The sequence below is a fragment of the Typha angustifolia genome, chromosome 11, assembly GCF_048772165.1.
Source record: "Typha angustifolia cultivar Huaian chromosome 11, ASM4877216v1, whole genome shotgun sequence".
NCBI classification, from domain to species: domain Eukaryota; kingdom Viridiplantae; phylum Streptophyta; class Magnoliopsida; order Poales; family Typhaceae; genus Typha; species Typha angustifolia.
Window position 1 is genome coordinate 4849854 of NC_133249.1, and position 26892 is coordinate 4876745.

General features: G+C 36.0%; 2 protein-coding genes across 4 annotated transcripts; both read left to right on the forward strand.

Moving 5' to 3' along the window:
- Window positions 1–695: 695 nt before the first annotated feature.
- LOC140769552 (small ribosomal subunit protein uS8) lies at window positions 696–3180 on the forward strand. Its single transcript, XM_073110283.1, has 4 exons — window positions 696–848; window positions 2379–2522; window positions 2598–2758; window positions 2889–3180. Exons 2-4 carry the CDS (start codon window positions 2390–2392, stop codon window positions 2985–2987), a joined length of 393 nt encoding a protein of 130 aa, XP_072966384.1. The 5' UTR covers window positions 696–848; window positions 2379–2389; the 3' UTR covers window positions 2988–3180.
- Window positions 3181–4444: 1264 nt separating this feature from the next.
- On the forward strand, window positions 4445–26885 carry LOC140769551 (SAC3 family protein A-like). 3 transcript variants are annotated; one of them, XM_073110280.1, is made up of 16 exons: window positions 4445–4560; window positions 10110–10198; window positions 10340–10440; window positions 10516–10602; window positions 13570–14463; window positions 15599–16030; window positions 16394–16492; window positions 18784–18887; window positions 20157–20334; window positions 20547–21023; window positions 21167–21307; window positions 21541–21600; window positions 23687–23817; window positions 24626–24759; window positions 24841–25070; window positions 26171–26885. In XM_073110280.1, the coding sequence occupies exons 2-16, from the start codon at window positions 10162–10164 to the stop codon at window positions 26267–26269; spliced, it is 3204 nt and encodes a 1067-aa protein (XP_072966381.1). In that variant the 5' UTR covers window positions 4445–4560; window positions 10110–10161; the 3' UTR covers window positions 26270–26885. The 3 variants fall into 3 exon arrangements, with proteins under 3 accessions (XP_072966381.1, XP_072966380.1, XP_072966382.1); XM_073110279.1 differs by having other exon boundaries at window positions 4452–4560; window positions 10126–10198; XM_073110281.1 differs by having other exon boundaries at window positions 4452–4560; window positions 10126–10198; window positions 10537–10602.
- The last annotated feature ends 7 nt before the right edge of the window (window positions 26886–26892 follow it).

Below are 26892 nucleotides of genomic sequence, written 5' to 3' on the forward strand. Positions count from 1 at the left end.
TATCTGTTATCTCTGAGGTTTACTCGTAGAACTAGGTATCGGATTACCTTTGGTATATAAAAGAGCATTCTTCTTTGTCTTTCTTTTGTTTGGATAGAGGGGATGACTCTGCCCACATTGAAAGTATTTTAAGTTCTAATTCACACTAGATTTGATTGCACACTAACATGAGAGAGTATGATCATTTATCCAACTGGAAAGAAAAAAAAAATATAAAGTTTGATTGCACACAGCTAATGTATAGTGAAAAATTATAGCCAAGGCTGCACATTGGTAGGCCTAATCGTGGTTCTACAAAATGCCCTTGAGCATCATCTTTTTTATTTTATTTTTTTGATTAAAAACTTCCTTCTAATCTATGAGTCTTAAATATTTTCCACATAAATGTCCATATAATTGGCTTATTCCAATTTAAAATACTAAAAGGGTTTTTTAAGTACATAGGTAGGAGGAATATATTATATATATATATATATATATATATATATATATATATATATCATAATATTCTCTCGTTAAATAAACAGTTACTATTGAAAGTAGAGTGAGTCAATTTGGAGATGAGAAGTCGAATTAATTTAAATGGGCTGCCAAATGGATGCCTATGGGCCTGCTGTTTAATTTTGGGCTTAAAATTGGTTAAGGAGCAACCATCCGTACAAATCTAGGGCAACAGGAGTCGAACGGATAGATTGACCGTCGGATGACGATCTAACGGCCAGAGGCGATCAATAACCTTGGATTTAAGCTAAGCTCTCGTGCGCCTTCGTCTCTCTTCTCCGCCGAGTTAGGGTTTTAGCCGCTCTCCAAAAGCTCTCGCCTACTCTTCCTCCAAAGAGCTTCGATCCGTAAGCTTGTCCTTTATCCTTCTCATGATCTGATTGCCTCGTTGTTATTTTAGTCGTGTTCCAAGACCTTAGGTTTGTTTTTGATTTGGTTGGAGTTGGATTTGGATCTCTGATGTGTAATTTGATTTGCGTTACTTGGCAGATCTGAAGGATTTCATTGCTTGATCTGTAGTCTCATCTCGTTCATCATGTTGAGTTCTAGCTTTCGTATATTTATTTATCGCGTGTAGGGTTGGGAGCTTCAGCATTCTATTCATATAATCTTCTGCAGCTAGAGATACCTGGATCACTTGAGATGAATCTTGTAGATACCCTTACATTAATTTGGTTTCTTTGTAGTGTCCTATTTTTGTGGTGCGTAATCCGAATAATTTCATAGTTCGGTGAAGCTAGCAGCCTTTTGATCTTCCTTGCCGTTTTCTTTGTTAGAAGATAAAGCAATATGAACTAACTTGGTCTATATGTCAGATGCCAATAATTGGTGATTATAGAATGCTTGCACTTTTTTGAGGGTTTGGAATGAATTGTTACATCTTTTGGGTGGTTTCAGAGGTGAAGGAGACGATGTTGATGTTGAATTGACATTGTTGTACAATATTCATTAAGTGCTTTATTTTTCTGCTTAAGTATATCTTGAGTCGGGAAAACAGGTGTTTATACTGATCTCTATTAGACTCTCTTTGGCTGTCCCTTCCTGTTACCACCATTGTTTTGAGTAAACATTGTGTACTTATTTAATCAACTAGATTATTGTTTACTAGCTAACATAGTAATACAACTTCTCTATATCTTATATAGGATGATTGTTAGGCCATGCTATACTCATGTCCTAACTTCAGACTTCATTTGCTTTTAAATTTCTTCTCCTTAAGAAGAAAGTGGTGGGATGCATGGTTTAGATTTTAGATATTTCGTTTTCTCAGAGTACTTATTGACATCGCGTTTCTGTACTGCTTGATGATTCTATAATCCTACTGCTAGGTTTTATGGAAAATTATTATTTGATATATGCGCTTTTACTAAACTAAAAATGAGTGGAGGCATCTTTAGATTTGCTGTGGACCTTATGTCATTCCGGTCAACCATATATTTATGTTTCTTTTATCTTGGTTTACTCTTTGACAAAGATAAATTTACACTCTGAGCAACTGTCTTTAAATTACTGAAAAAAATTAGTGAAGGAACTTACTGGGTGGAACCTTTGTTCTATGACCAAAATTTTGCTATATTTGGATGTTGGAACATATCTTACCTACCATCTCATAATTTTGTATTCAATATGGTATTACGGATTTGCATTCTCAATTTGCAAATGTCATTTTGAGAGAGCTTTTGCGATGGACTTAATCTTATAAATGTGCATTTTCTTTCGGCTCGTTCAGTGTGAGCTGCAAATTTATTGAGTTCCTGTGATTCTTGACTCAGTCCCTTTGATGTTGCATTTTGGCTTTGACTACCTGAATAAATAGAAACAGAAAGATACAAACATGAGCAATGTCTTTTTCTTTAGCTGATCCTTTACTTTTCCAGGCTTATTGAGGATGGTGAGAGTCAGTGTTTTGAATGATGCTCTCAAGAGCATGTACAATGCTGAGAAGCGTGGGAAACGGCAAGTCATGATTAGGCCATCATCAAAAGTTATTATCAAGTTCCTTCTGGTTATGCAGAAGCATGGTTAGTCCTGTAATAGATTTATTCTTGATGCTTCAAGCATCGGGGGCTGATTAAGTGTTTCAAATGGTTCTGTAGGATATATTGGTGAGTTCGAATATGTGGATGATCACAGATCTGGTAAAATTGTCGTTGAGTTGAATGGAAGGTTGAACAAGTGTGGTGTCATCAGTCCTCGCTTTGATGTTGGTGTCAAGGAAATTGAACCCTGGACTGCAAGACTGCTTCCTTCACGTCAGGTTAGTTGTGTAATGCTAGCTTCACTGTTGTTTGCTCCAATTTTACTAAATTATGAATCCCACTGCAAGGCTCCATGTATTTATTTTAAAAATTAATGCTAATGCTTACTATTTCTAAATTGATGTGCAGTTTGGTTACATTGTCCTGACGACCTCTGCGGGTATCATGGATCACGAGGAAGCTAGAAGGAAGAATGTTGGTGGCAAAGTACTTGGCTTTTTTTACTGAGTGGGTTTTTTTATGGATCAACAGGAGGCTTAGTGGAGATTTTATTTTCATGATAAACTAATTCAATTTTGAACTCGATAGCTATTTCATCTTTTGTTGCCTGAACCGTCTTTTGATATTGAAGAACTTTTGCATGCATTAGCATACATTGTCAAAACTCTATTTTGGATATGAGCATGCATTTTCCGTTCTAGTGTCTCCCTTTTCATCTATTTAAAAAAAGAAGCCCTTAATGTTTTATTATGAACAATTCATCTTATAAATTATCTTCTGATGACAATGAGCGTGATGATGGCAATCTTAGCTTGGTGATCTTGGCTACCTTACTGTTGCTGGAAAGCTATGTTCTTCAAATCTTCCAACCTAGTTATATGCATGCTGGAGAAAAAAATGCTCTCGTTTAGAAGATATCTAGATCTGGCTCAAGTTCTTTCTTGTCTATATGTGGGTGGATGATTATTTGGGAAAAGGAATGTTATTGATTCATTTTAGGATCTAAATTGCCAGGAGATTGCTGGTTGTTTACTTTCGAGTAGTCTGATCTCTTCCGAGGGTGTGGGTGGTGGGAAGTAGGAACAGGTTGTTATAATGTCAGCTTCAATTGCTGGCTACTTGTCTCTAATTTTTCCTTCTGGTTATTTATTGTTATCCTAATTCCATAAAACCTGGAATGGATTGGAAGTGTGAATCTCCCCTTCCTCTCTCTAATCTTCTTTGTAGTTTTGTAGACGTGTCCAACACTCCCTTTCACCATTGCTTACACGTCTCGAAACAATCATAGATATGGCTTTGACTTTTTATCTTCCCAATTAACAAAGAGAATTAAATGCTACTCAACTTCCCTAAATAAATAAAATTAATGGTAAAACATGTAATAATTCCATATTTTTCACTTGATTATAGCAAAACCTATTAAAATAAAGGGTTAGATCTCTTCTAATAACTTCTCACTATTGCAATCAAGTAATCTGACTCGGTTAATTATATATACTACTCAAAACTCGTGTTGATAATTTCGGCTTGCTTCGATTTGAATACTCGTGTTGATAAAGTCCAGGAGGAAGGGTTCTAAATGCAAGTATTTATAGGACGTAAATTGTAAATAGCGAAAAAGTAGGGTTTAAAAAGAAACATTACTTTGGACAGAAGAATCGATCAAGGCATGTGTGTGTTTGAATTGTTAAAAGAGAGATAGTTCGTCAAGACCCCTCTTTTATTTCTCTCCCTTCAAATCCCTCAACGGCCGAATCCAAGGCCTACAGAGAGAGAGAGAGGAGAGAGAGGAGAGAGGCCAATCTTTCTCCCACCAGCTTCGTTGGATCCACTTCGCATCTCGATCCGGTAGTAGATTTGATCCTTTCTCGTTTAGTCTCCGTTTCCCTTTTTGATTTCTCTCTCTCTCTCTCTCTCTCTCTCTTAATCGCTCGTTTGGATCCCCGTGTCTTTGTTTGGGCTAGATATTAGGGATCAGAGTTGTAATTGTTTGGCGTCTTCTTCATTATGGCTGCTCCACCAGCTAGGGCTCGGGCGGACTACGATTATCTCATAAAGCTTCTCTTGATCGGCGATAGCGGTAAGGGTTTTGGTAGTTTATATTTCAAGCTGATAGATTTGTGATATTGATTCTTCTATTATGATCGAGATCTTGTATTTTGGTTGAAATGACTATCGGTTTGTCCTTGTTTTGATGGTTTATGCGACTGCGGTTGTAGTAGCTTTTATTTGGAGATCGTTGAAGATATTTCCTGTTAAATAGTTGAGGAAAAGGGCGGTTTTGTTTCATTTGGATTTGCTGTTAAGTAGTTGGGAAAAGGGCTTTTTCGTTTCATTGGGATTTGATTGGGTTCGTGTTGGTTTTTGTGGGATCTAGATTTTTTGTGGTCTTAAAGCGAATGGCCTTTGGATAGTAAGAAGTAAGTATGATAACCGCTGATGATACTGACGCTATGATAATTTGTAAGTGCTTAATTTGATGCTTGCCCTGAAAAAGAAGAAGCTAAATTCAGTTATTGTATCCTTGTCCTTATTGTTTACAGAGTGACTGTGTAAGTTTCTTTGTTCTATGTAGGTTTCATAGCAGTAATATTCCTTTAAATTTGTAGAGGCATGAATTTTTCTAAACATTTAGCAACATTTATTATGTCCTTAATTGTTTTTTTCATTTTATTTGGGACCAAATTCTTTGTGACAACACAACTTTCCTGGGGATTACTGCAATAGTAGTCATTCCTCTTTGTAAACTTTGGAAATACTTGAATCTCATGATCCTTTCTTTCCTCTCTTGGTGCACTAGCTTTCTTAACATTCATCTGTATCGTTTCTAAATTCTAATCCATTCTATCTTTAGTTTCTCTTTCTTATATTATTGATGGCAAATGTTATCTGAGTTTGTGCTGAACAGAGCTGAATGGAGAAGATAAACCTTATAGCTGAGTTCAAATTATTAGGTCTAGCGGGTTTCTTGATGCAAGCTCTTGTGTTGTATGACCTGTTATATATTCACTCATTCAGAAATTAGAAAAACAAAGAAACAATGGGAATGTGATCATATATTGATTTGTCGGACATCAGTGGTTTGAGTGCTGTTTGTTGTATCATGATTATATTTGTATCAAGTAATTGCAAATTGTGACGAGGGTAATTTTGGTGATTGTAAACAGGTTTAGCTGGTAGACACCATTTATCTTTACAACTGAAAGGCTTCCAACATTGTTCATTAGAAACCTAAATTTTCAATAATATTACTTTTAATGAATCTAATCCCTCCTAAACTGCTTTCTTTTTGTGATATCACAATATCATCGTTAGTTGATCCAGTTACTTTATTTTATGTCAATCTGGTACATAAATAATTATTTCTGAATGGCTCTAATCCAATATGTTTTGGTTCTGTACTGCATTCCGAAAACATATTTTCTTTTGATTCTGCCCTTTGTCTTCTTAATCAATACTGGATTCCTTACTTTCTTGATAGGGAGAGATTGATTGTAATAAGAAGTTACAGTGTAGGCCTGCTTTTTGCCTATTTTTTCTCTATATCTGCCTATCTGGTTATTTCAACCTGTCCAAACAATGAGCAATTGAATTCCTTACTTCCTTTTAAGTTCTTTCATGCGTTTATATGATTTGAGCAAATTTTTTGTTTCAATTTCCCATTAAGGAGTCTTCTTTCTAGCAAGATTCAATCTATGCTGAATATATATAGACTACTCTTCCTCGCAGAATTTGATGAATGTTGATTTGTTTGTTCAGATCCATTTATTTTAGGATACCTTCTAGTATTTGACATCTCTAGTTTCTTGCTATAGATTTTGGTTATCTTCTGCAATGATTATGTAGATCTACATCTATGCATTTAAGAATTTGAAGTGGTAGCTGCACTAGTAGGTGGGTGTTCTTTCTGATTTTGTTTTTGATAGAAAGAAGTGGGCGTGGACCATTCATATCTCTCTTACTCTTTTGTGTTCCAAATAGGTGAGTCACTTGACCTGTGGTCAGGGTCATTTTACTATCCATGTCACAACACACAAAAATCAGTTATGGGATTAATCGAATAGGAGAGGCATTTGAAACTCAAATCTTAGAGCTGTAATGTAATGGTTAGATAGGAGTTAATTAGAAGGATAAAGTTCCAGCAGTCGAAAGACTCAATTTCGGGATTGGGTGTTCAAACGCAAATATTCGAGAGTATGGGTGTAAACGAGCCGAGCTTGAGCGAGCTGGGCCTAGCTCGATTCGACTCGAGAGGTGGAAAAGCTCAGCTCGAGCTCAATTCGAGTTGAAAAAGTGTAGCTCATCTCGGCTCGTCTTTAGCTTGATGAGGCTCGAGCTCGGCTCAACAGCTCGTGGGATTGCAATGTTAATGAGGACAAAAAAAATGGCAGCGAAGTTAATAAAACTCACTTTCCTTAAGAAGTTATCTAGGTAATTAAGAAATGGTACAAATATTTGTTAATATGTTCAAAAGAAGCTACATTATAATCTTATAGACAAAATGACAGCACATCGAAATAGTTCAGGCTTGAAAATTCACATCGAAGTGCTAGATCAATAAGAAGAATCAACTTAACTGTTGCTATAAATTCAGATGTAAACTTTTCTCCTCACTCTAAAGTCTAAACTAATACCAGAAATCTTTATGGATACCTGAATGTGCTTAGGTGCGCAGAAATCTATGAGCAAAAATTAGAGTAAATAGTGGAGCTTGGAGGTTGGAGATTGGAGATGGCCGATCGGAGCTTGGAGCTCGGAGATGGGAGCTAGGAGCTTGGAGATGGCCAATCGGAGCTTGGAGACGGGTTTCGATGGAGATGAGCTCCATAGTGAAGGTGAAGATGGGTTTCGATGGAGATGAGCTTCATAGTCAAGGTGGAGATGGGTTTTGGTGGTGAAGAAGATCGGTTTTAGCTGAGAGAGTTTAGGGAGGGATATTAGTGAGGTTTAGGGTTTTTAGTTATATACACTTCATACTATCCGTTGGATCTAAGATCCAACGGTTCTAAGCCTATTATATATCTATATATATAATATAGCATACGAGCCTAATCGAGCCGAGCTTGAGCGAGCCAATGCTTGGTCGGCTCGGCTTGATAATATATTCAAGCTCAAAATATCAGCGAGCCTCATGAGCCCACATGCTTTTTTGACAGCCCTACTCGAGAGCAGCAGAATAAGTTGGTGTTCGAACAACCCTTTTGACGTTCAAACGCATTTTCCCGAGAGCGAAAAAAATAAATTGGCGTTGAACGCCTGAGGGCGAGGAACTCTAGTTTAGGAGTTTTACTTAAGTGTTTTTGCTTATGTTAAGCAATAAGGTTCAAGCCTGCTCAATCTTATTGCCAAGTCTAGTCAAGTTAGGGAGCCACCTATAAATAGATGTGGTGTGCATCAGGATTTTCATCTTAGATTACTGAAGTTAATTTGCAAGATCGTCTCCTTCCTCCTTGTTCGGCTATCTCTAAGCTTTGGAACCGTAGCCACCATTTAGGATATTTATTGCTGCCTTTCTCTTCATCTGACTGCACCCCTTTGACCCTAAGGAATGGTCTCACTTTTTCTCTATCCCTTTCCTACTGATTACTTCGACTTCCACCATTATCATCTCCACCATCTTACCATAAATTTAGGCCGTCACACCACGCCTCTTCAGCTTCTCATTTTCATGATCCATCCCGATAGATTCATTCTCCATCCTAAATCTATTTTAGTGTATTAAAAGGCAGCTGCGGATTGCAGGCAGTCACCTCACCGCCTAACGTCTAGGCGGAAGGTGAGCGCTAAGGTGGATGTCTAGGCGGTCTAGCAATTTAATATAGAAAAAATTAAAAATAATTGTATATGATAATATATATATATAGTATTTAGAAAATTTTAATAGTGCAATTCACAACCATAAAAATAATGTATTATAAATTTATAATTCACAAATATATATACATATTTTATTAACATCTTAATAATAAATTATCATGATATGAAATTAAATGCATTAGTTGGTGGTTTGAAATTGCATTAATAGTTGGTGTCTTTAGTGATTTCCAATGTTAATATGAACCGAGCTCTTTTTCCCACATGGCTCTCCCTTTCCCAACTCTTTCCCACCACCCTCTTTCCACGTGGCCTCTCTATTTTTCCTAACACGCTCTCTTTCCCATTGTTAAAGCACAGAGAAAGAAAGACAAAAAAAAAAGTGAGTGGTTTCGATGTTAGAGAGAGAAAAGAAAAAGAAGAGGAGGAGATGAGGCAATTGGCAATCCTCGGCCTGTTATGCGACTTGGCGGCCCGCCAAGTTCACCTAGGTGGTCTGACCACCAACAAGACATTCTGCCGCCGCCAAGGTTGATGAGAGTCTCGCTGCAACATCATGGCTGTCATCTGTTGTAACAACATCAATTACACTAAAGAACCACCGCCAATCCTGTTAGCAGGCGGCAGGTGTGCCACCCCGCCTTGGCTGCTTTTCAATACAGTGATCTATTTCAATTGCAAAAGCATTTGACCATCTAACCATTTGATGTCGAGTTAACATATTAACTTTAGAGACCCACGGTAATCTTAATTTTCTATTTGTAAATCAGAATCCAATTCCGTCTTCAGATTTGGACTCGCAGTGATTGTTACATGTAACTTCTCGTTTTACGTTACAGTGTTGATGCCATAACCATTGGATAAAAAGGTATATTTTTATGCTCTAATGTACTTGTCACAGTTTTCTTTAAATAGAACAATACTGAATTTATGAAGGAAAATCTCCATGGATTTGATTAAGAACATAGGTTTTTAGATTATGTAGCTTGACAATATCTGGAGAAAATTCTTATTGGAAGTTTAGCTTTATGCTGTCCGGGTAGTATGGTTTTTTCTGTTTACCATTATTCATTTTCAGTCTTGATGGCCATCAAATGCATAATAGAAATATATCCAAAATATTTGGACAAAGAAGCTTAGAAAATCCTAATAGTGCCATAGTAAGAAATATTGAAGTAGGGACTTAGTTGGAAAATTTATTGCTCATGAAGGAAAAATGCTTTATAATACTCTTATACTTTGAGTCAGGTGCTCATTGACTTATTGAACCGAAACTAAATGGGCAGAGAATTTTCATCTACTGTGGAGGAGCAAAATAACACTTCTTTCTTTTAGCTTTCATCTCACGATGCTGGTGCGTTGCTCCTTTAATCAATGATCTTAATCCCTTGGAAATTACTGAAAATGTATCATGACCAAATGTGTTTTGGATTGTCTCATATCTTTTGAATGATGTTTCCCCAATATCTCAATTTTCTTTCATACAAAGTGCTTATGGATTCTTCACATAGTGTATGCTTGAAGTGTTCACACTTCTGCTTACGCACTGATGTAAAAGCAGTTATGTCATTGAGTGATATCCAATTATAGGAAAAGTCACATAGTGAGAGTTTGTTTGGAATGGAAAGGGCATACTATTTATGAATCACATACTCGAAAGTTATTGAGAAATTGTAGCATTAATCTTTTCTTATATTTTCCTCTCTTGTTGGATATGTGGATGCCATTGTCTGGGAAATACTTAGGGTGTCTAATAGTTGAGATGCTGTGTATGCTTTATCCTTGTACTACGTGCAGTTAATCACCTTGACATAGAATCCTGCTCCTGTAGGTGTTGGTAAGAGTTGCCTCCTCTTGCGATTCTCGGATGGCTCTTTCACAACCAGCTTCATTACCACAATTGGGTGGGTTATGCTATATAAATTTGTAAAAGCAGTAAACTTTTGTTCTGTTTTGACTTTTTCTTATGTTTTCTGTTGAATGTTATTATGTTGAATTTCTAATTATAGGCGATCTTACAAATTTGATCTTTACTATTTACACAGCATTGACTTCAAGATTAGAACAATTGAACTGGACGGCAAGCGGATTAAATTACAGATATGGGACACTGCTGGTCAGGAACGTTTTCGGACTATCACAACTGGTACGCTTGTTGCTTACTTTCATCTTCAATGACAGACCTTAAAATAGACTGTTTTGTTAAACTTCAGTGGAATAGCTTCTTAAACTTTCAATGCAGCTTACTATCGAGGAGCCATGGGGATTTTGCTTGTTTATGATGTCACGGATGAGTCATCTTTTAACAGTATGTGCTTCATACTATCTTTGCTTCCATGCTATGCAGTCAAGATCTGTTTCTTTTCCATTATTATTGTATTTTTGTTCTTGATAGACATAAGAAACTGGATCCGAAACATCGAACAGCATGCGTCTGACAATGTGAACAAAATTTTGGTGGGCAACAAAGCTGACATGGTTTGCTTAATTTGGAAGAAAGTTAAGACCTTATCAATCTGAAGAAGATAGGTTTGGGATATGCATAGATTGTGGACCTGACATATCTCCTTGTTTTGTTCTCTGCCTGTTTTGCCCTTTGATCTGAATAGTGGTGTCATTACAAAATTGGTAGAAGTTTCCATTATCGTTATATTGGCTATAAATCTAGAATTTGATGTTCCATGTACTGGTGATTCATGTCATCTATTTACATAAATGAAATATAATTACTGGTAAGCTTTAATTGCACCCAGTAGCTGAATCTACTATCCATTAACAGTTTGTCTAGTTAATCAATATTCTTTTGTCGCATTTGTTACCTGGTGTAGTGGAATAGTTTTTATCTAACCTCTAGTGCATTCACGGCTATCTTTACGCATTGAATATCTGCGGTGGTTTTGCTGATGTATTTCGAGAGACTTTGTTGGGTTCTGTTAATGTGAGACTGTAGCACGCGTAAATGGAAGGTTTGGTAAATGTTGATTTGGCATGTCTTGGTAGTGGTTCTAGAGATTAAATTTAATAGCAACAACGACACAAATTAATGCTATCATTATTTGAATTGGCTAAATTATCATTTCTTCCGGCCTGCTATATTAGGATCTATGTGCTTCATCACTCGAAGGTGTAAAACAAGGGATGGCCTAATTTCAACCATGTAATATGCAAGAATTTTTGTTTTTATGAAAATCTTTAAGGTCTTGTTTGCTTTGAGTTCAGGGACCCTCCCTGAATTGGTTCAAGAACCTCTAACTTGGTTTAGTAACTAGATATATTTTTTATCTTTTTTATATTTAATCAAGTTCACTCTTTAAAAAATCAAGACTAAGAAATAATATCGACTATTAAGTTCGGGGCTTAGTCTTAAACCAAACGAGTCCTAAGTTACCTAATGCAACATTTATTAGAGGGTTTGATTCTTTGAACGTGAAACCAAAAAGAGACCGGTAATTATTTATTTTGGAGTTATATGTTAGGAGGATGTTATGAGAGTTATAGATTAAGGGCTAGCATGATTAGTGAAATTGATATTTTGTAGCCTCTCAGGTGTTGACATCTATCATTAGGTCTATACTAGGGGTGGCTACGATTGGATTTGACTGATCCATAGCTTGACTGGATCAAGTAATCAAACTTAATAAGCCGATAACTAATTAGAGAGCTGTATCTAGTATGTGAACTTGAATCCCTATCTGATTGGCATGGGTTATTTAATCTGTTCATCTTACAATTAGGTCATGAGATAATGGAGATTATTGCTTTTCATAGAAGTAATCTTCATGTTGATGGGTATCATGATTATATCTTGACCTTTTCGACTAATTATGGATCTTTGTCATAGATGCATTTATTAGTTTGAAAATGTGGTTCTTAGCAGTGTAGAAATTGAATTCAACATAGAAACTTTAGATAAATGTGAAATACCATATTTTTCGCAAGAATAGACCTCTGAATAGGGAGATCGACATGTTTAGATGGTCGCTGTTATATGCGGGATGAATCTTCCATACATTGTAATAGAACGCTCAAAGCAACTTCTAATTTCTGATCATGCACAATTTTGTTGGTCAAATTGGATCTACATCGTGCACTTAGTATTCAACATTCAGTATTCATGGCTTACTATATGTGCATTGAACTTTGCAGCTAACCTCCCCTCATTCACATTTCGCAAGATGATATGCCTATACTGAGGGACTCTCAAGATGATTTCTAATAGCTGATAAAGAAAGTGCTATTATATTGGATAAGGCATTTAGCATCATCTTTTCATAGTAGGGTGTAAATGAACATACTTATGTTGCATCTTTCGTATCCTGATTCTCTTCTGTGGATTCTTCCTCTTTTGCCTTGGCTACTTCTCTAGGTTCTCACTTTCTATTCTTGGTCTTCATTGTGATGTTGCTGTTTCATTATTCTTCTTCTACGCCTTTTCTGCTCTAACAGCCATATCATATGTGCTTTTGCAATCAATTTGTCATTGGATATTCTCATCTTCCTTTTAACTCTCTCTGTCTTATAGTTAATCTTCCTATCAAATCTTACTTTCCTCGTTAAATAGTTAAATCTCTCTCTCTCTCTCTCTCTCTCTCTCTCTCTCTCTCTCTCTTTATATATATATATATATATAATATAGAATATAGATTGTCATTCCCTCACAACCCAACCCACACACTACCTCAATTAAACATTTCTCTTGCATACATATTTCTTAGAACTACCCCTTCTCTTTGAACTTGCAATTAGTCTTCCCTCGACCTACACCAGTAACCAATCTGTTACTAGCCTTTAAGATGTTCTCTACCATTACAAAAGAGAGAAGATATGTTGAAGTAATCCTTTACATTGTTTCCTTTGGACTTCAATTCTTTTACTTATTCACGTTTCTTTTATTTTATGATACATATTCTATTTGCTACTCTCTTGGAATAACTTGGTACTCATTTTGTGCAATTAATTGAAATTTCTAAATCTGTATATTTTTTTTTGTTTTAATTTGTGTTTTGCCATCTGCTTTTTTGTTATCAGCTTTGTGCTTTTAGATATATTAGAATTCATATTATATTTGCTTTACCTTCTATTAGTATGTGAGTGTATCTTATTTTCAATTTTCTTGAGCTCCTCGACCATGTTTCATTAGTGCCATTTTTTTTTACTTTTGAACTTCACATTATCAATATTTGAATGCTAGAGCATTATGTGCCCTGGTTTTGTATCAGGACAGTGATAGTACACCTAACAGATGTTCCCTTATTATTTTTATCTGAACTGTCAGGTTGGTGATGTCGGTCAAGGGCATGCATCTTTATATCCATCTTTTTCTTCTGGGCATCACTCCTGGTCCTCCTCTGCTGGGCCAGTGACAGTCTCGTGGAATTTGAGGGAAGCAAACCCGACTGAGAATGGATATTCGTCAACTTCTGGATACTATTATGATCCACAAAAGGATATATCTGTTTCAGGAAGTACTCAAAGTGGGGCAAATTCTGCATCTCAACAACTTAACTCGTCGAGTCAGGCAACAACTGCCACACAAGACTATTCTTCTTATATCCCCTACTCGAGTTCTACTGTTCCCTATGGCTATAGCAATGCGGAATACCAAAATTATTATTATAACTACCAACAGCCTTCCAATGATTCTTCCTCTCAGCAAGTAGGAGCAAATCAAAATCCAGGTGCAGCTTATCAGCCTCTTAGCTCATTTCAGAATTCAGGGTCTTATGTTGGCCCTACAAGTTATTTAGGCACTTACTACAATGCTGGTGATCATCAGACGGTTCAGACCACAACAGGTTACGAAAACAGCAGCTATTATTATCAGAACAACTCGTGGAACGACAGAAGTTACTCAGCTAATCCCTCTCATCCTCACTTAGGCTACCCATCATCAGATACAACTTCCATCCAGTCTTCTACTACCATTTCTGCAAATCCTTCATATTATCAACAGCAATACAATCAGTGGCCTAGCTACTACAATCAGTCTGTACCTTCTTCTGGTTGTACTCCAGGGACAGAGCACCAGTCTACTTCTGTGACTTCTGCTGCTGCTTGTCCAGCTGTAGGTGTTAGTTGTGGCTACTCTTATATGAGCAGCCAACCACCACCACCTGGCACTACATCATGGAGAAAAGATGCTGGAACCTCTGCACTGTCTTCTTTGCAGGTATTGCCTTTCTTAGGATGACTGTACCACATACTTCAGTGTGAAGGTCTCATGCTATGTGGTTCTGTCAGTTACCAAGTAGCAACTACTTTCTATGTTGTTTTGATGGAATCTTTAGGTAGTTTAGTTTGTTTACAATTCCTTTACTCATTCATAGAATTTTGCTGGAATTGGAAACCATTACAAGTCTCATTTTACGGTGATTGCTGTATTAGTTAAATTTCAGTGTTGAAGTTGGAGAATCGGTGATACTAAATTACTATTGATTAGTGCTTAAGGAACTTGGTTTCCGTTACCAGTGCTGTATTTCTGTCAATTAATGGTCTGATGGTCTGGCTTCAGAGCCTTGTCGTAAAGAATAATGCTACAGATGCCTGATAATGTAGCTGAAAATTCTATTGATGTATAGGATTTTCTAGGCAGGGGTAAAAGTGTAATATATGGTAAGTTACTAGATGTTAAAATATGCTACATTGACAGCAACAACCCCTGTGGCCCTGTCCCGTAATAAACCTAACACATCAACAGCATTCTCAGATTCGTCCTCAAGTACCTCAAGAATTCTGAATGTAAATGTATGCTGTGGCATACATTATGAAGGTTATTTTTAGGAGGATTAAAACTGATCCTTGCTTAATTCATCTATAGTGCAGTAAATATCCAATAACTGTACTCTTCCTTAATTAGGAGCATTGCTTTCTTACAAGTACATCAGATCGTGGATCATTCTTTTAGTCTGCATATTTATGAGGACCTCATGTTAATAACAGTTCTGACTTCCTCCCTTTTACTTTTGAGTGTTTTAAAAATTCAGTTGTATCCTATTAAGTTTCAGAACAAGTACATGATGTTCTTTAAAATTGATGGGGAGTTAGTTAGAGGAGGTTTCTTATTTGCTTTAATGAATGTCTTGATCATCTCTAACCACTCCTTTTCATGTGATTGCCTCATCAAAACAATCATGCATTGCATGTCATGATAGATGACTAGGTCATCTGATTATTCTTGCATTATTAGATTTGTCATGTGGAATCTAAAGCATGCACGCTTTGCTGCCTAACTTATTGAACTCGGAAACTCTCGATCCTCGTTGTCAATCTAGTGGAATTTATTATCATGGTTTAATCTATTGCAGGAAAAAAGCCATACTGCAGCTCATCCTCCAACTGTCAATCAGGTAGTCGGGGATCCATGGTACCAAAACCACCTTCCCAGTCAAGTTCCCTCATACTCACAAAAGCCTGCGATTCTTTCTCCATTGCCAGCAAATAACCATGAAGATCAACAGAGGTTCACATATCCTCGAGCTCCAATCTTAAATGTTCCTTCATCCATTCAGGTTCAGCAACCGCTGCATACAACCACAATGTCTGATACACAGCGGGTAAGCAAAATACAGATTCCAACAAATCCTAGAATTGCTTCAGGTTTGTCCTTCGGCATTGTCAAAAGCGACAAGGAAAATTTAGTGGCTGATACAACTCCAAAACCAGCCTACATCAGTGTCTCAGTACCAAAGAATAATACAAAAGCATCAGCTCCAGAAGATAATGATGCCATCATTAAGGTGACTAGTTTTTACTTTTCCTTTCAAATGCAAACTTTGTTTAGGAAGAAATTGATTATGCATATGTTTACGATATTTTTCATGATGGAGCTAGGCACTTGTTAAGCTGTGAGATACACATACTAGATTTTCCAAAGCTGAAATCTCAACTCTGCACCCCCTCCTCTCCTTCTCTGTTTCCTTCCTTATTCCCATCTTGTTCTCCCACATGAATATTGGATATTTGGAATATCTTGATTGGACCTGTTATGCAAGTATTTTTTGCTGAGTTGTCAAATCTACTTATACTAGAAGTTATAAGGGGAAAAGCTTGGGATCTTGTAATAGTTATTTTCTAAAGTATATATTTGTTTTCTACGTTAGGGAACCATGCCTGTTTCGCTTCGTGCTTACGTGGAGAGAACTTTTGTTCGTTGCAAGAATGATGCACAAAGAACTGTCAATCAAAGTATAATGAAGGAGGTGAAACTTTTATCTTTGATATTCTTAACATATCTGATTTGGTTGCACTAATGCTCTATTTGTCTTCCTTTTATCTTTGTACCTATAAGCGTTCTTATTTCTCCCAATAAGGCATAGTGTCATGCTTGAAGGCATTATGTTGTTAATTAAGTTCCAATCACATTGAGTGAGATCGATTATAAGAATAACTGTTTATTTTTGAGTGAATGATCGTACACATTAACCTGTGCTTCTTGCTCTTTAGTGGGTAGAGAAGCACTGAGAGTCAACTTTTTGTAGGGTGTTGTCACAAATATGACTTAGATTTGATGGAGGATTAAAGTCTCAAGTCTCAACTACAAAAGAGAATATTGAAAAATAATTTGAATCTTAGCCAGCCAACCATATAGCACTTTTGTAAGTTGAAAATCTACCATTGGACACACCCTATTCTATGTGAAGTTAGCTCTCTTGTATTAAGCTTGACTAATTTTGAAAGCACATAGCATTCATGATTCTTCACTGGCTATGTTGCTATGATTTGGAATTTAAGGTTTATGGAAGTTGAAGATTCAAGAAGAAAATGAGAAAAAAGAGCAGGATGGATGTTTCTGATCAGGTAATGTATGGGAATATATGTTTGTCAAATATTCTTTTAAGGGCTCTACTTATTGAGCTACATCATATAATGGTTTCAGAGATTCGTTCAAATAACTTCAGTAATCTTATATTGGAGTTGTTCTCGGCATGCTCATCTCATCCAGAATGCATCACATTAGTTATTGGGATAAGAAACTTAGAAAGCTAGACTTAATAGGTATATTAGTATGTATGGGCAATGTTTTGAAAGGCGGCCGTGGATGGCGGGTGGTCACCCCATTGACTAGCGCCAAGGCGGGTGATAAGGTGGTCTAATATTTTTATATTAAAAAAAATAAAAAAATTATATATAATATATTTATAATTTTTAATATTGATATAGTATATATAAAATTTGTAATGATGCACTATGTCACAATATCAAATAATATAATCACAATTCACCATTTACAACTATAACAAGTTCACAAACTAATTAGCAATTGATTCCTCTAGCATAGCAAATTAACAATAATTACTAATTAAGCAATTAAAAAACTAACAGTGATAGTCAGTGCCCGGCAGTGAAAGAATTTAAAGAAATCTACATTTAAATTACTAATTACAGCAATTAGTTTTCTAATTACTAATTAGAAAAATAATCACTCTAATTAGTAATTACAGTGATTGTCAGAGTGTTCGATAATGCTAACACTGCCGGCTTTCTTATCTACCAATTAGCATTTAGCAAACTAATTAGCTCAATAATCATTATTCATTAATCAACTATGTTGAGTAAGGAATCATGAGACAGTGAATTAGTGAATTGGTGAGGGCGGTATTTGAGTTATAATGAGGTGTTGAAGGAAGAGGATGAGTGCTTAAAACTCTATGGAATTGAAATAAATAATGTGATGCAATTTAGCTTCTAAATTCTTGATGTGGCAGTCTTCTCATTTTTAATTTCTTGCCATGCAAAAAACAGAAACACAACTGGAAAATGTGTAAGAACATACTGCCATAACTAGTTCTTGTGTGATTTCTCTGACTCTCTAAGGTTGTAACATGTCTTTTGGGGATTATTGAACTGTTATGAAGCTCTGCCTGGTTATTGTCTTGAGAAGTTTGGAAGTATTAGTGGTGCAAAGAGATGATTGTTGCTGTCTCACTGAGATTTGTATGTTAATATGGACATACTATCCAACTGCATATACAAACTTAGAAATGATAAAATATGAGGAATATTAGGAGCTGCACTGAAATTATTTTGATTAAAATTATAATTAGCATTTTTGATCACCACCAAATATTGCCTTCTTTTTTTGAATTATGAGTTTATGTGCATAAAGAAAGATCCAAACAGAATTTCACAACGATTTCAGAAGTTATATGAAAGTAATGTAGAATTTCTGTCACCCTTGATGGGACTAATGGATAGTCGATGATACATCTTCCGGAAATAGTTGGTCCTAGCAATGTGGAAAATATTACTAATTTATGGACAAGCACTGTGTAATGTGTATCTTCTTATAGCATAGAAACTTATACAGCAACCGGACTGTAAGAGTCATCATCTTGTCCATAGAGTAGGCCACTTTCTGTCTATGTATTGAGGTTCTTATGATTGTATATTTAGTTTGATCGTTATGAATTTGCTTATTCACTCGCTGACTTATCAGAACATCCTACTATGTATTCTAAAAATCTTTTAATTTTTTTTTGTCTTTCTTCAGATGATCAACAAAGCATCTGCTGATGGAACACTTTTTACCAGGAATTGGGATATAGAACCACTTTTCCCCTTGCCAAACACTCCATTAGATGCAAATGAGCAGAAGTATGTATCAATCTTGTTGTATTATCTTGGGGACATGGCTTGCTTTTCATTAGCTTATGCTTTACAGCTAATTCATATGGTTGCCCGGCATAGTAATTAAATTCTTGACATAGGATGTACACATGAGGTGATTTAGGACTTAAAGTTTCAAAAAAAGGACAAAGATTTGCTTAATTTTGGTAGATTCTCTGCAGATATAACTCAGAACTATTTCTTGCTACTGTTTATTTGTTGGTCTCATGACCTTCACCATAGCATGAGCCATCTCTTTCCGAAGCACATAAAATGTTGCTTGGAAATGGATGCAACTGTCAGAATAACATGCAGATCCTTTGACAATGCCGCAAGGGTGAACCTGTGAAAGCAAGAGTGCAAGATATAGGGATGCATGGAGTAAGCAATTATATCACAAATAATTAGATATTTCAGCATTACAGTACAGGAAATAGTAGTATCTCTTTTTAGTCATTAACATTACATCATTAAATAAGTGGCAAATTAGGTATATTTAATTTTTTTACTTCAACTACTCAGACTTTATTTAGATTACATATTGAAAGACTAAACTATATGAATGGATCTTGTGATTACTCAAATTTCTATAAATAGGAATGACCAGATGTCGGGTATTTTCTTCTGCTTAGTTTTAAATGGATGATATTATTTTCAACAATCTATATCTGTAACCATGCAAACATTGTATTATCCCCAGGGAGTCAGTTTGATCAATTTATGACACGTGAAATGTGTTGACCTTGCTTTTCTGAACTTTTTCAGATTTTCTTATCATAGGATCTACCTTAAGAAACATATGCATCATTGTTGGACAAATCATACTCTTTTAAGTAATCTTGAAAGACTAAAATTGAAGAGATGATCCATGTCCAAAGTCTTCAACAATATCTGACATGGGTGTACTTGTGAACATGAATTTTCTAGTATGGTGAAGTGGCTTACTACAATAAGAAGCTGAGATTTGGATCACTTGTTATCACTGTGAAATATCGGTCCAGAAAAAAAAAATCTAGAATGAGAGGATTTTTGATTGACAACCATGCTATTCTTATTGGCCTCCTTCTCTCTTCCTCTCCCTCTCCCCTCCTCTCCCCCCTTCCCTCCCTCATCTTAACCACTGGGGTCTAAAGATAGGGTATATCAGCTAAGAACTATCGAACTCAAATATGTAATCTATTGATTTAGGATCTTCGTACGTTTATAAGATTGTTTGATGCCCCTAAAAGTATATATTTCTTTTCCTTTTTGCTCCAGCATTCTATCAAACCCAGCTCCTGTGACCTTGCCCAAATTTAAGAGAAGCCCCAGTAGGCGTCTGAAAAGTCGATGGGAGCCTGTAGCAGAAGAAAAGTTGGTTGAGAAGCCTGAATTGGTTACTAATGATTCAGCAAGGGATCTTAGCTGGGGTCGTCTTCCAGCAACTGAAAGACCGGTAATCCATAATCTCTGATTAGATCATTTGCTATATCTGCAGTAACATTGGGAAATTTCTTTTTATAATACATCATTGTTTAGAAAAAGTATTGGAGTTATTTGTTTCTGCTCATGCTATTAGATTACTACTTGAACACAATTGATTGGTCTCAGTAAGGACAGAATCTTGTACTGAAGTAATCACAGCTCTCTTTCTTGACTATATTGCAGGCCACCAACAGTAGGAACTTCGTGAAATTTCTTCCATCTCAACAGCAGACACCACTAAAATTTGGTCAGGGTCCAGCTAAGAAGCCAAAAATTGGTGATCCTACTCCTACCAGTGTAACCAGAAATGGCGATGCTTCAAGTGATAGTGATAAGGAGCAAGGCCTGACAAAATATTATGCTAGTACAACCTCTCTATCAAATTCGCCAGAGGAAAAGAGACGCCGTGAGCATCGATATAAGCGTTTTGAAAAGGGGCAGGATGATCAGGCACAAACGAGACACTTCAGACCAAAAAATGATGTCACTGGGAGTATATCCTCAAGAAGAGCAAGTGCTGTGCTTCTTGCCAAAAGTTATGAAGATGGTGTTAGCAGGGCTGTGGAAGATATTGATTGGGATGCCCTCACAGTCAAAGGGAGCTGCCAGGAAATTGAGAAACGTTATCTGCGTCTTACATCTGCACCTGATCCTACCACTGTAAGTTACCATTTCTACTTGTGTTGTAGGGCATATCAATTACAGCTATACTTCTTGTTGGTGCTAGATCTGTGATGTTTTAGTATGTTTCCTAATGCCCTTCAAACATTGCTTCTTCTTAATTTAAAGCCATTCTTTTTCAGGTTAGACCAGAAGATGTCTTGGAGAAAGCTCTTCATATGGTTCAGACTTCTCAAAAGAATTACCTTTATAAATGCGATCAACTTAAGTCTATTCGCCAAGATCTTACTGTACAAAGGATTCAGAATGAGCTTACTGTCAAGGTTCCTCTTTCAAGTTCTGTTAAATTATTGCATTAGCATTTCTCGTATTATGGCTGTTGATTTTATTTAGTAACTGTGTCTGCAGTAGATTGAGGTTATTTTGATTTTACAGGACAGTATACTGGAGATTTATGTTTATTTTTCACAAGACATTATCATTCACATTGGTCCTCAGCTTGTTTTTTTAAAGTTTACTTCTCCTAGCTTGGTATAAATTTGATGCCTTGTCTCAGGTGTATGAGACTCATGCACGATTAGCACTGCAAGCAGGGGATTTACCTGAGTATAATCAGGTATGTTCATTTCTTCAGGCTCTTGTGTTTATGTAGTAAGCTACTAAGACAATAATGGAAGTATTTGCCAGTATTCTTTCTTGCTTAATTTAATTTTCTTGTTTGCTTGTTACATAATTTTGAGCAATTATGGTTTTCATTGTCATCAAATCAAAGTGTTGGCATTATTAAAGCCACAACATACTTAGGCATGCTTGGCATCATTCATGATTATATATTTATTGTTTATGTTAACTAAATGTGGAAATTTAGTCAGTTGCAATTTTTTTTACTATAACTTATGACAGTTTGTTTGCAAGCTATTGATAGTGAAAAGAACTTTCTACATCCTTTTCTCCTTCCATCACCGAGCATAATTTAACACTATATATCTTCATTCCTCTTTATGAGAACAAAAAACTATTCCCAAACATATTTCTTTTCTTTGTTTACATTTTTTGAACATATGGGAACAAATAGAACAGGATGCCCGTTTACAAAGGAAAGTAAAAAAACATAATCAATGCCATACGTGTCCAATGGGATCCTTTCTACTTTGAGGATCACATCCCTGTGAAATCTTTTTCTATTCACTGAATTTCAAGATTTGTTGCTCATACCAAACTGATAGCAAATTGATTTAGTGCTCATACTAAAGGAGAGAATCAAGGGAAGAGAAGAGAAAGGCGATGAGAAAAAAAATCCTCAATTGATGCAGGACAAAGTAGTAGAGAGAGATTAGAGAGACAAGACAAAGTAGAAGATGGAGAGAATAAGACTTGAGAGACACAGATTAGGGTGAGAAAGAGAAAAAGGGAGGGGGTGGGAGCTTTTATAAGAAAACACTAAATTATTCATAAAAAACCAACTATTAATCCAATCAGACTCTTTATAGACCCCTTTATAAGAAAATACTAGATTGTTTGTACGGAACCAACAATTAATCTTTTGGACTCCTTAATAAATAATCATCGGTATTGTTCACTGCTACAACATGCTACAGTAAGTTCAGAAATAAGACTTAAAAAGTAAAATTAAAATACTAACTGTGAATTTAACACACTTTAACCTAGATATTCATCCTTCATTATCCAGCATGCTTGGGGTTAGTTGGAGAAGTTGTACACACTATATAAATAAATAAATAAATAAATATATATATATATATACGAGAGGCTGACGAGGCAGTTCTACATTTAGTGAGTCGCGTAACTAGCTAATCTTCCGAACTTATCAAAATGAGTGTGCCAATAAGCAGCTTTATATGCCATTACATAATCCGGCTGCAGATAGCAGGCTGATAGATTGTTCATGAATTGAGTCAGCTGTCTAAGGGACTACATATTCTCATGTGGTTATGATGACTATTTTTCTATTGTATTTCATGGTAAAAGCTATTGGCTCCTTTAAAGTTAAATTACCCTTTTGGTAGCCACTTTTTCTAGTAAACTATTGTCATATATCATGATCAAAGACATTTTTATCCATTTAAATAGTTGTTAATAGAGTTGTGAAATATGTAATCATCATAGGACCAATCTTCTCCAAATTCATGGCATCTAAAATCAGACTAATTGTCAGCAACACTAATATTCATGATTGGGTAGATAGACAATTAACAGCACAAAAGCAAGCAGCATGCACATAGAGTAAGGCATGCTTGACAGTTATCAGGACAGATCTACCTCAACTCTTATTTGTGACACTCCAGGGTCTTATTATATCAAAGATATAATATAATCTTTGATAAGTTCGGAAGAATTGCCGAGCTGGTGAGTCATTGACAGATTGAATAGTCTTGTTATATCAAAAATATAATCTTTGAGTCGAAGGGTCTAATGAAGCTTGAACCCATCCTTTTGAGAGATTCATCTAAAAGAGTATTAATTGCTTTTTCTTATTTCATTTTATTTTTATTGGTTCTTTTCATATGTAGAATAGATGAGGCCTGAGGGTCATTGTTCATCTTATAGATGCATTTAAGGAGTATAATAATTCTTTCAGTTAATCAGTTTCTTGCTGGCAAAAGTACACTGGTTGAAAAGTTGTTGCATAGAGATACAATCACCTGAATCTTATACTGAAATATCTTTGGTGCAACTTGCAGTGTCAATCACAATTGAAAAGACTATATGGTGAAGGAATCAAGGGGTGTCACATGGAGTTCTCTGCTTATAATTTGCTTTGTATTAACTTGCATTCCAATAATAAAAGAGACTTATTGTCATCTATGACAAGGTATATGCAGCATGTGACATTTTTCGGCTTACTGTTTTATAGCTTTCTTCTTATATTGGTTTTACATAATTGGTTGATTAGGCATGATCTTTTGATGATCTTGGTTTCTTCCTATAAATGTATGATTTTGGTCAACAATGTGGTGGTTGCTTAATTTTTTGGAGATACAATGTGCTATAGGAATGCATTTTATTAAATGATACTGTTCCATGATTAGTTCCTATCACGCGTGATTTCTTAAATTATCTGGGCTTTTGTGATGAAAAACTTTTCCTTTAGCACCTCCTAAGGCATATCTTAATGTATTTCTGTAGGTTCATATTGACTAGATCTACCTACAGAAACATGCAAATCCAAAAATCACTTCTGAATGTTCGGAATGGTAATGGGTCCTAATCATATTGCTAACAGTATTGCCTGCTGGTTGTTGACTGGCCATAAGTATTCAACCTGTTAATTAATGTTCGTCTGCATGACAAGGTTGCGTCGTTAGAAGAGAAATGGTCAATGTTTTGATGCATAATTATTGAAAGTAAATAATCGGGCAAACTCTTCTAGTTCCACGTCAGATCAGAGTAGTGTGTTGTAAGTGTTAGTCTATGTTCTCTTTGTTACTATGAAGTAAAATCAGCTCATCTAATCTCATGTTTGTTATCTTCAGGAGATGGTAACACCAGATCACCATTTCGATAAATATTTTGCTATAAGAAATGCATGGCATACATAGTGAATATTTCATCTCAATTTCATTGCTGCATATACTTTTCTGTCATTTCTATATTTCAACTTGTCAATGCTTCCTTTTCAGATTATCAGTTGAAGCAAAAGCTGATGAAGCTGTTAAGCATGCTCTTGCAGTTCACTCTGCTGTTTCATCTGGAAATTATGTTCTATTTTTCAGATTGTACAAGACAGCTCCGAATCTGAATACCTGCCTTATGGGTACCTAAAGAATAAGCGCTTTGCATTATGGTATCAATTTTAGTGGCAGCATTCATGTACTTGCAATTCCTTGTCATGCAGATCTTTATGCAGAGAAGATGCGATTTGAGGCTGTGAAATGCATGGCTAAATCATACCGCCCAACAGTTCCTGTTAGATACATTGCATGGGTTTTGGGATTCTCAAGAACTGTACTTGGAGGAGACGGTGACTTTAATGACACAGATAAACTAGAAGAATGTGAAGAATGGTTGCGGGCACATGGTGCAGTTCTTATTGCAGACAATAATGGAATGCAGATGGACGCCAAGGTATGATGGAATTTTTTTTTTCTTTCTTCTTTTGAGTGCAGAACTTAATAGCCACAATCTAACTAGGTGAAAGTAGTTTGTAATAAAAGTACAATATTTTGAAAGACGACCACGCTGCATAGTGCATAGGCGATCTTTAGTGTTTAAAAAATAAAAATAATTTTATATGATATATAATATATACTATTAAAAATTAATAATAATTTCTTTAACAAAATAACATCTAATCCACAAAAAATAATTAGCAGAATAGCAAATATAAACTAGTAGATTGTAAGCACAACTATTAATCCACAAATACTAATTACATACTTGCAGAAAATAAATAGTAATTCACAAATAGTAATCGATCTCATGCTCTCAGCAGAATAACAGTTAGCAAACATACCTGCAAAAAAATAAAAATAAAAATAACATTTATTCTGTTGATTGAACAAATAAATGAAAAATTCAAAATAACACTAACACTGCCAAAATTGCTGAAGCTGCCCAACTGCCTTTGGGGAACCCACCTGGGTGCCTCCCGAACACCTTTTAAAACAGTAGAAGTTTGCAAAATTTTAAAAACTTAACAACCACAATCTGCAGCACACAACCATCACTAATTTTGCTCATCCTTTTTATCATCTGGCTGCATATATTTATCTATTGCTTGACCGTCCTACTACAATACTACATTTGTACTGCGAAGAGCAGAAATGCCTGAATATTTTCTGCGTTTGGAACTACCTCTAGTTTCCTCAATTCTAAGTTGGGTCACTGTACAAGAGGAGAGGCCTAGGCATTTAGCTCTTCCTAATGGACATGCCAGGTGGTTCAGAATATATGCAACCCATTCTTTGTATTGGTTTCCAACTGCACTTGTTCTTTTGAACCTCAAGTTTCACCTTAAGATTGCTTTGCTAGGCATCCATGTGTAAGGGCAGCAATTTACTCATATCATCACAACCAGACACAAACACACATCAGACTCGAACCTTGGAAATTCTGTCCATTTCTGTTTGGTTCCTTGCTATATACAATACGAGAACTTTGGAATTTTTATCTATTTCTCGTTGAGTTTCTTTCTGTTTACTGATTTGGAGCTGATTCTGTCACAGGCATCTGCTTCCACTCTTTTCATGCCAGAACCAGAGGATGCTGTTGCACATGGAGACACAACTCTCGCAGTTGACGATTTTCTGACTAGAGCATCATAACAATGCTAAGACTTGTTGTATTCTTTTGTACAATACAGGGGAAGAAGCAAGGACTTGCTTTTCTCATCAGTAGGGAGGAGGAAATAACAGTTATCTCCTCAGCAATTTGTTGGTTGCCAAACAAACAACTGAAGCTCAGAAGAATTGGATCATCTCGTGGACAACTCCAGCCTGTCTTTTTCTGGAGTAGCTAGATTGGCTAGGCAACAATCTGGCTGGAGCCTTCAGCATGTTACATTGTCCTGAATCTATGACATGCCTTACTCGAGTTTATGGGCGACATGAGCATGCAAGTAGTGTTGCACCACTTACCAAACCTTGTACTCAGATTAGTTAGTAGAATTAAGGCTGGCCGAGATAGTTCTGAATTCCATTCAAGTCAGATGCAAGTGTAAATGTCCATTTAAGCGGTTAAAATTTGAGTATTGTGTACAATAATTTTACTTATTTCTTGGCAATCGGGTAATTTGTGCGACATATACCGGTTCACATTGGAGTTTGGACAGTGATGTTGATAAAACCTAGCTTCTGAACTCTTACCTCTGGAGTATTCCAATATTCCTCTAATTGTATGTACATTTTTCTGGTTATATGTCAAAAAGTTCTATAAGTATTACTCTGCG

Coding starts and splice junctions, on each gene's coding strand:
- LOC140769552 (XM_073110283.1), top strand. CDS start 2,390: ATGGTGAGAGTCAGTGTTTTGAATGATGCTCTCAAGAGCATGTACAAT. Junction 2,523..2,597: donor TCTGGTTATGCAGAAGCATG/GTTAGTCCTGTA, acceptor ATGGTTCTGTAG/GATATATTGGTGAGTTCGAA. Junction 2,759..2,888: donor GACTGCTTCCTTCACGTCAG/GTTAGTTGTGTA, acceptor ATTGATGTGCAG/TTTGGTTACATTGTCCTGAC.
- LOC140769551 (XM_073110280.1), top strand. CDS start 10,162: ATGGCTCTTTCACAACCAGCTTCATTACCACAATTGG. Junction 14,464..15,598: donor CTGCACTGTCTTCTTTGCAG/GTATTGCCTTTC, acceptor AATCTATTGCAG/GAAAAAAGCCATACTGCAGC. Junction 21,601..23,686: donor ATTTACCTGAGTATAATCAG/GTATGTTCATTT, acceptor TGCAACTTGCAG/TGTCAATCACAATTGAAAAG.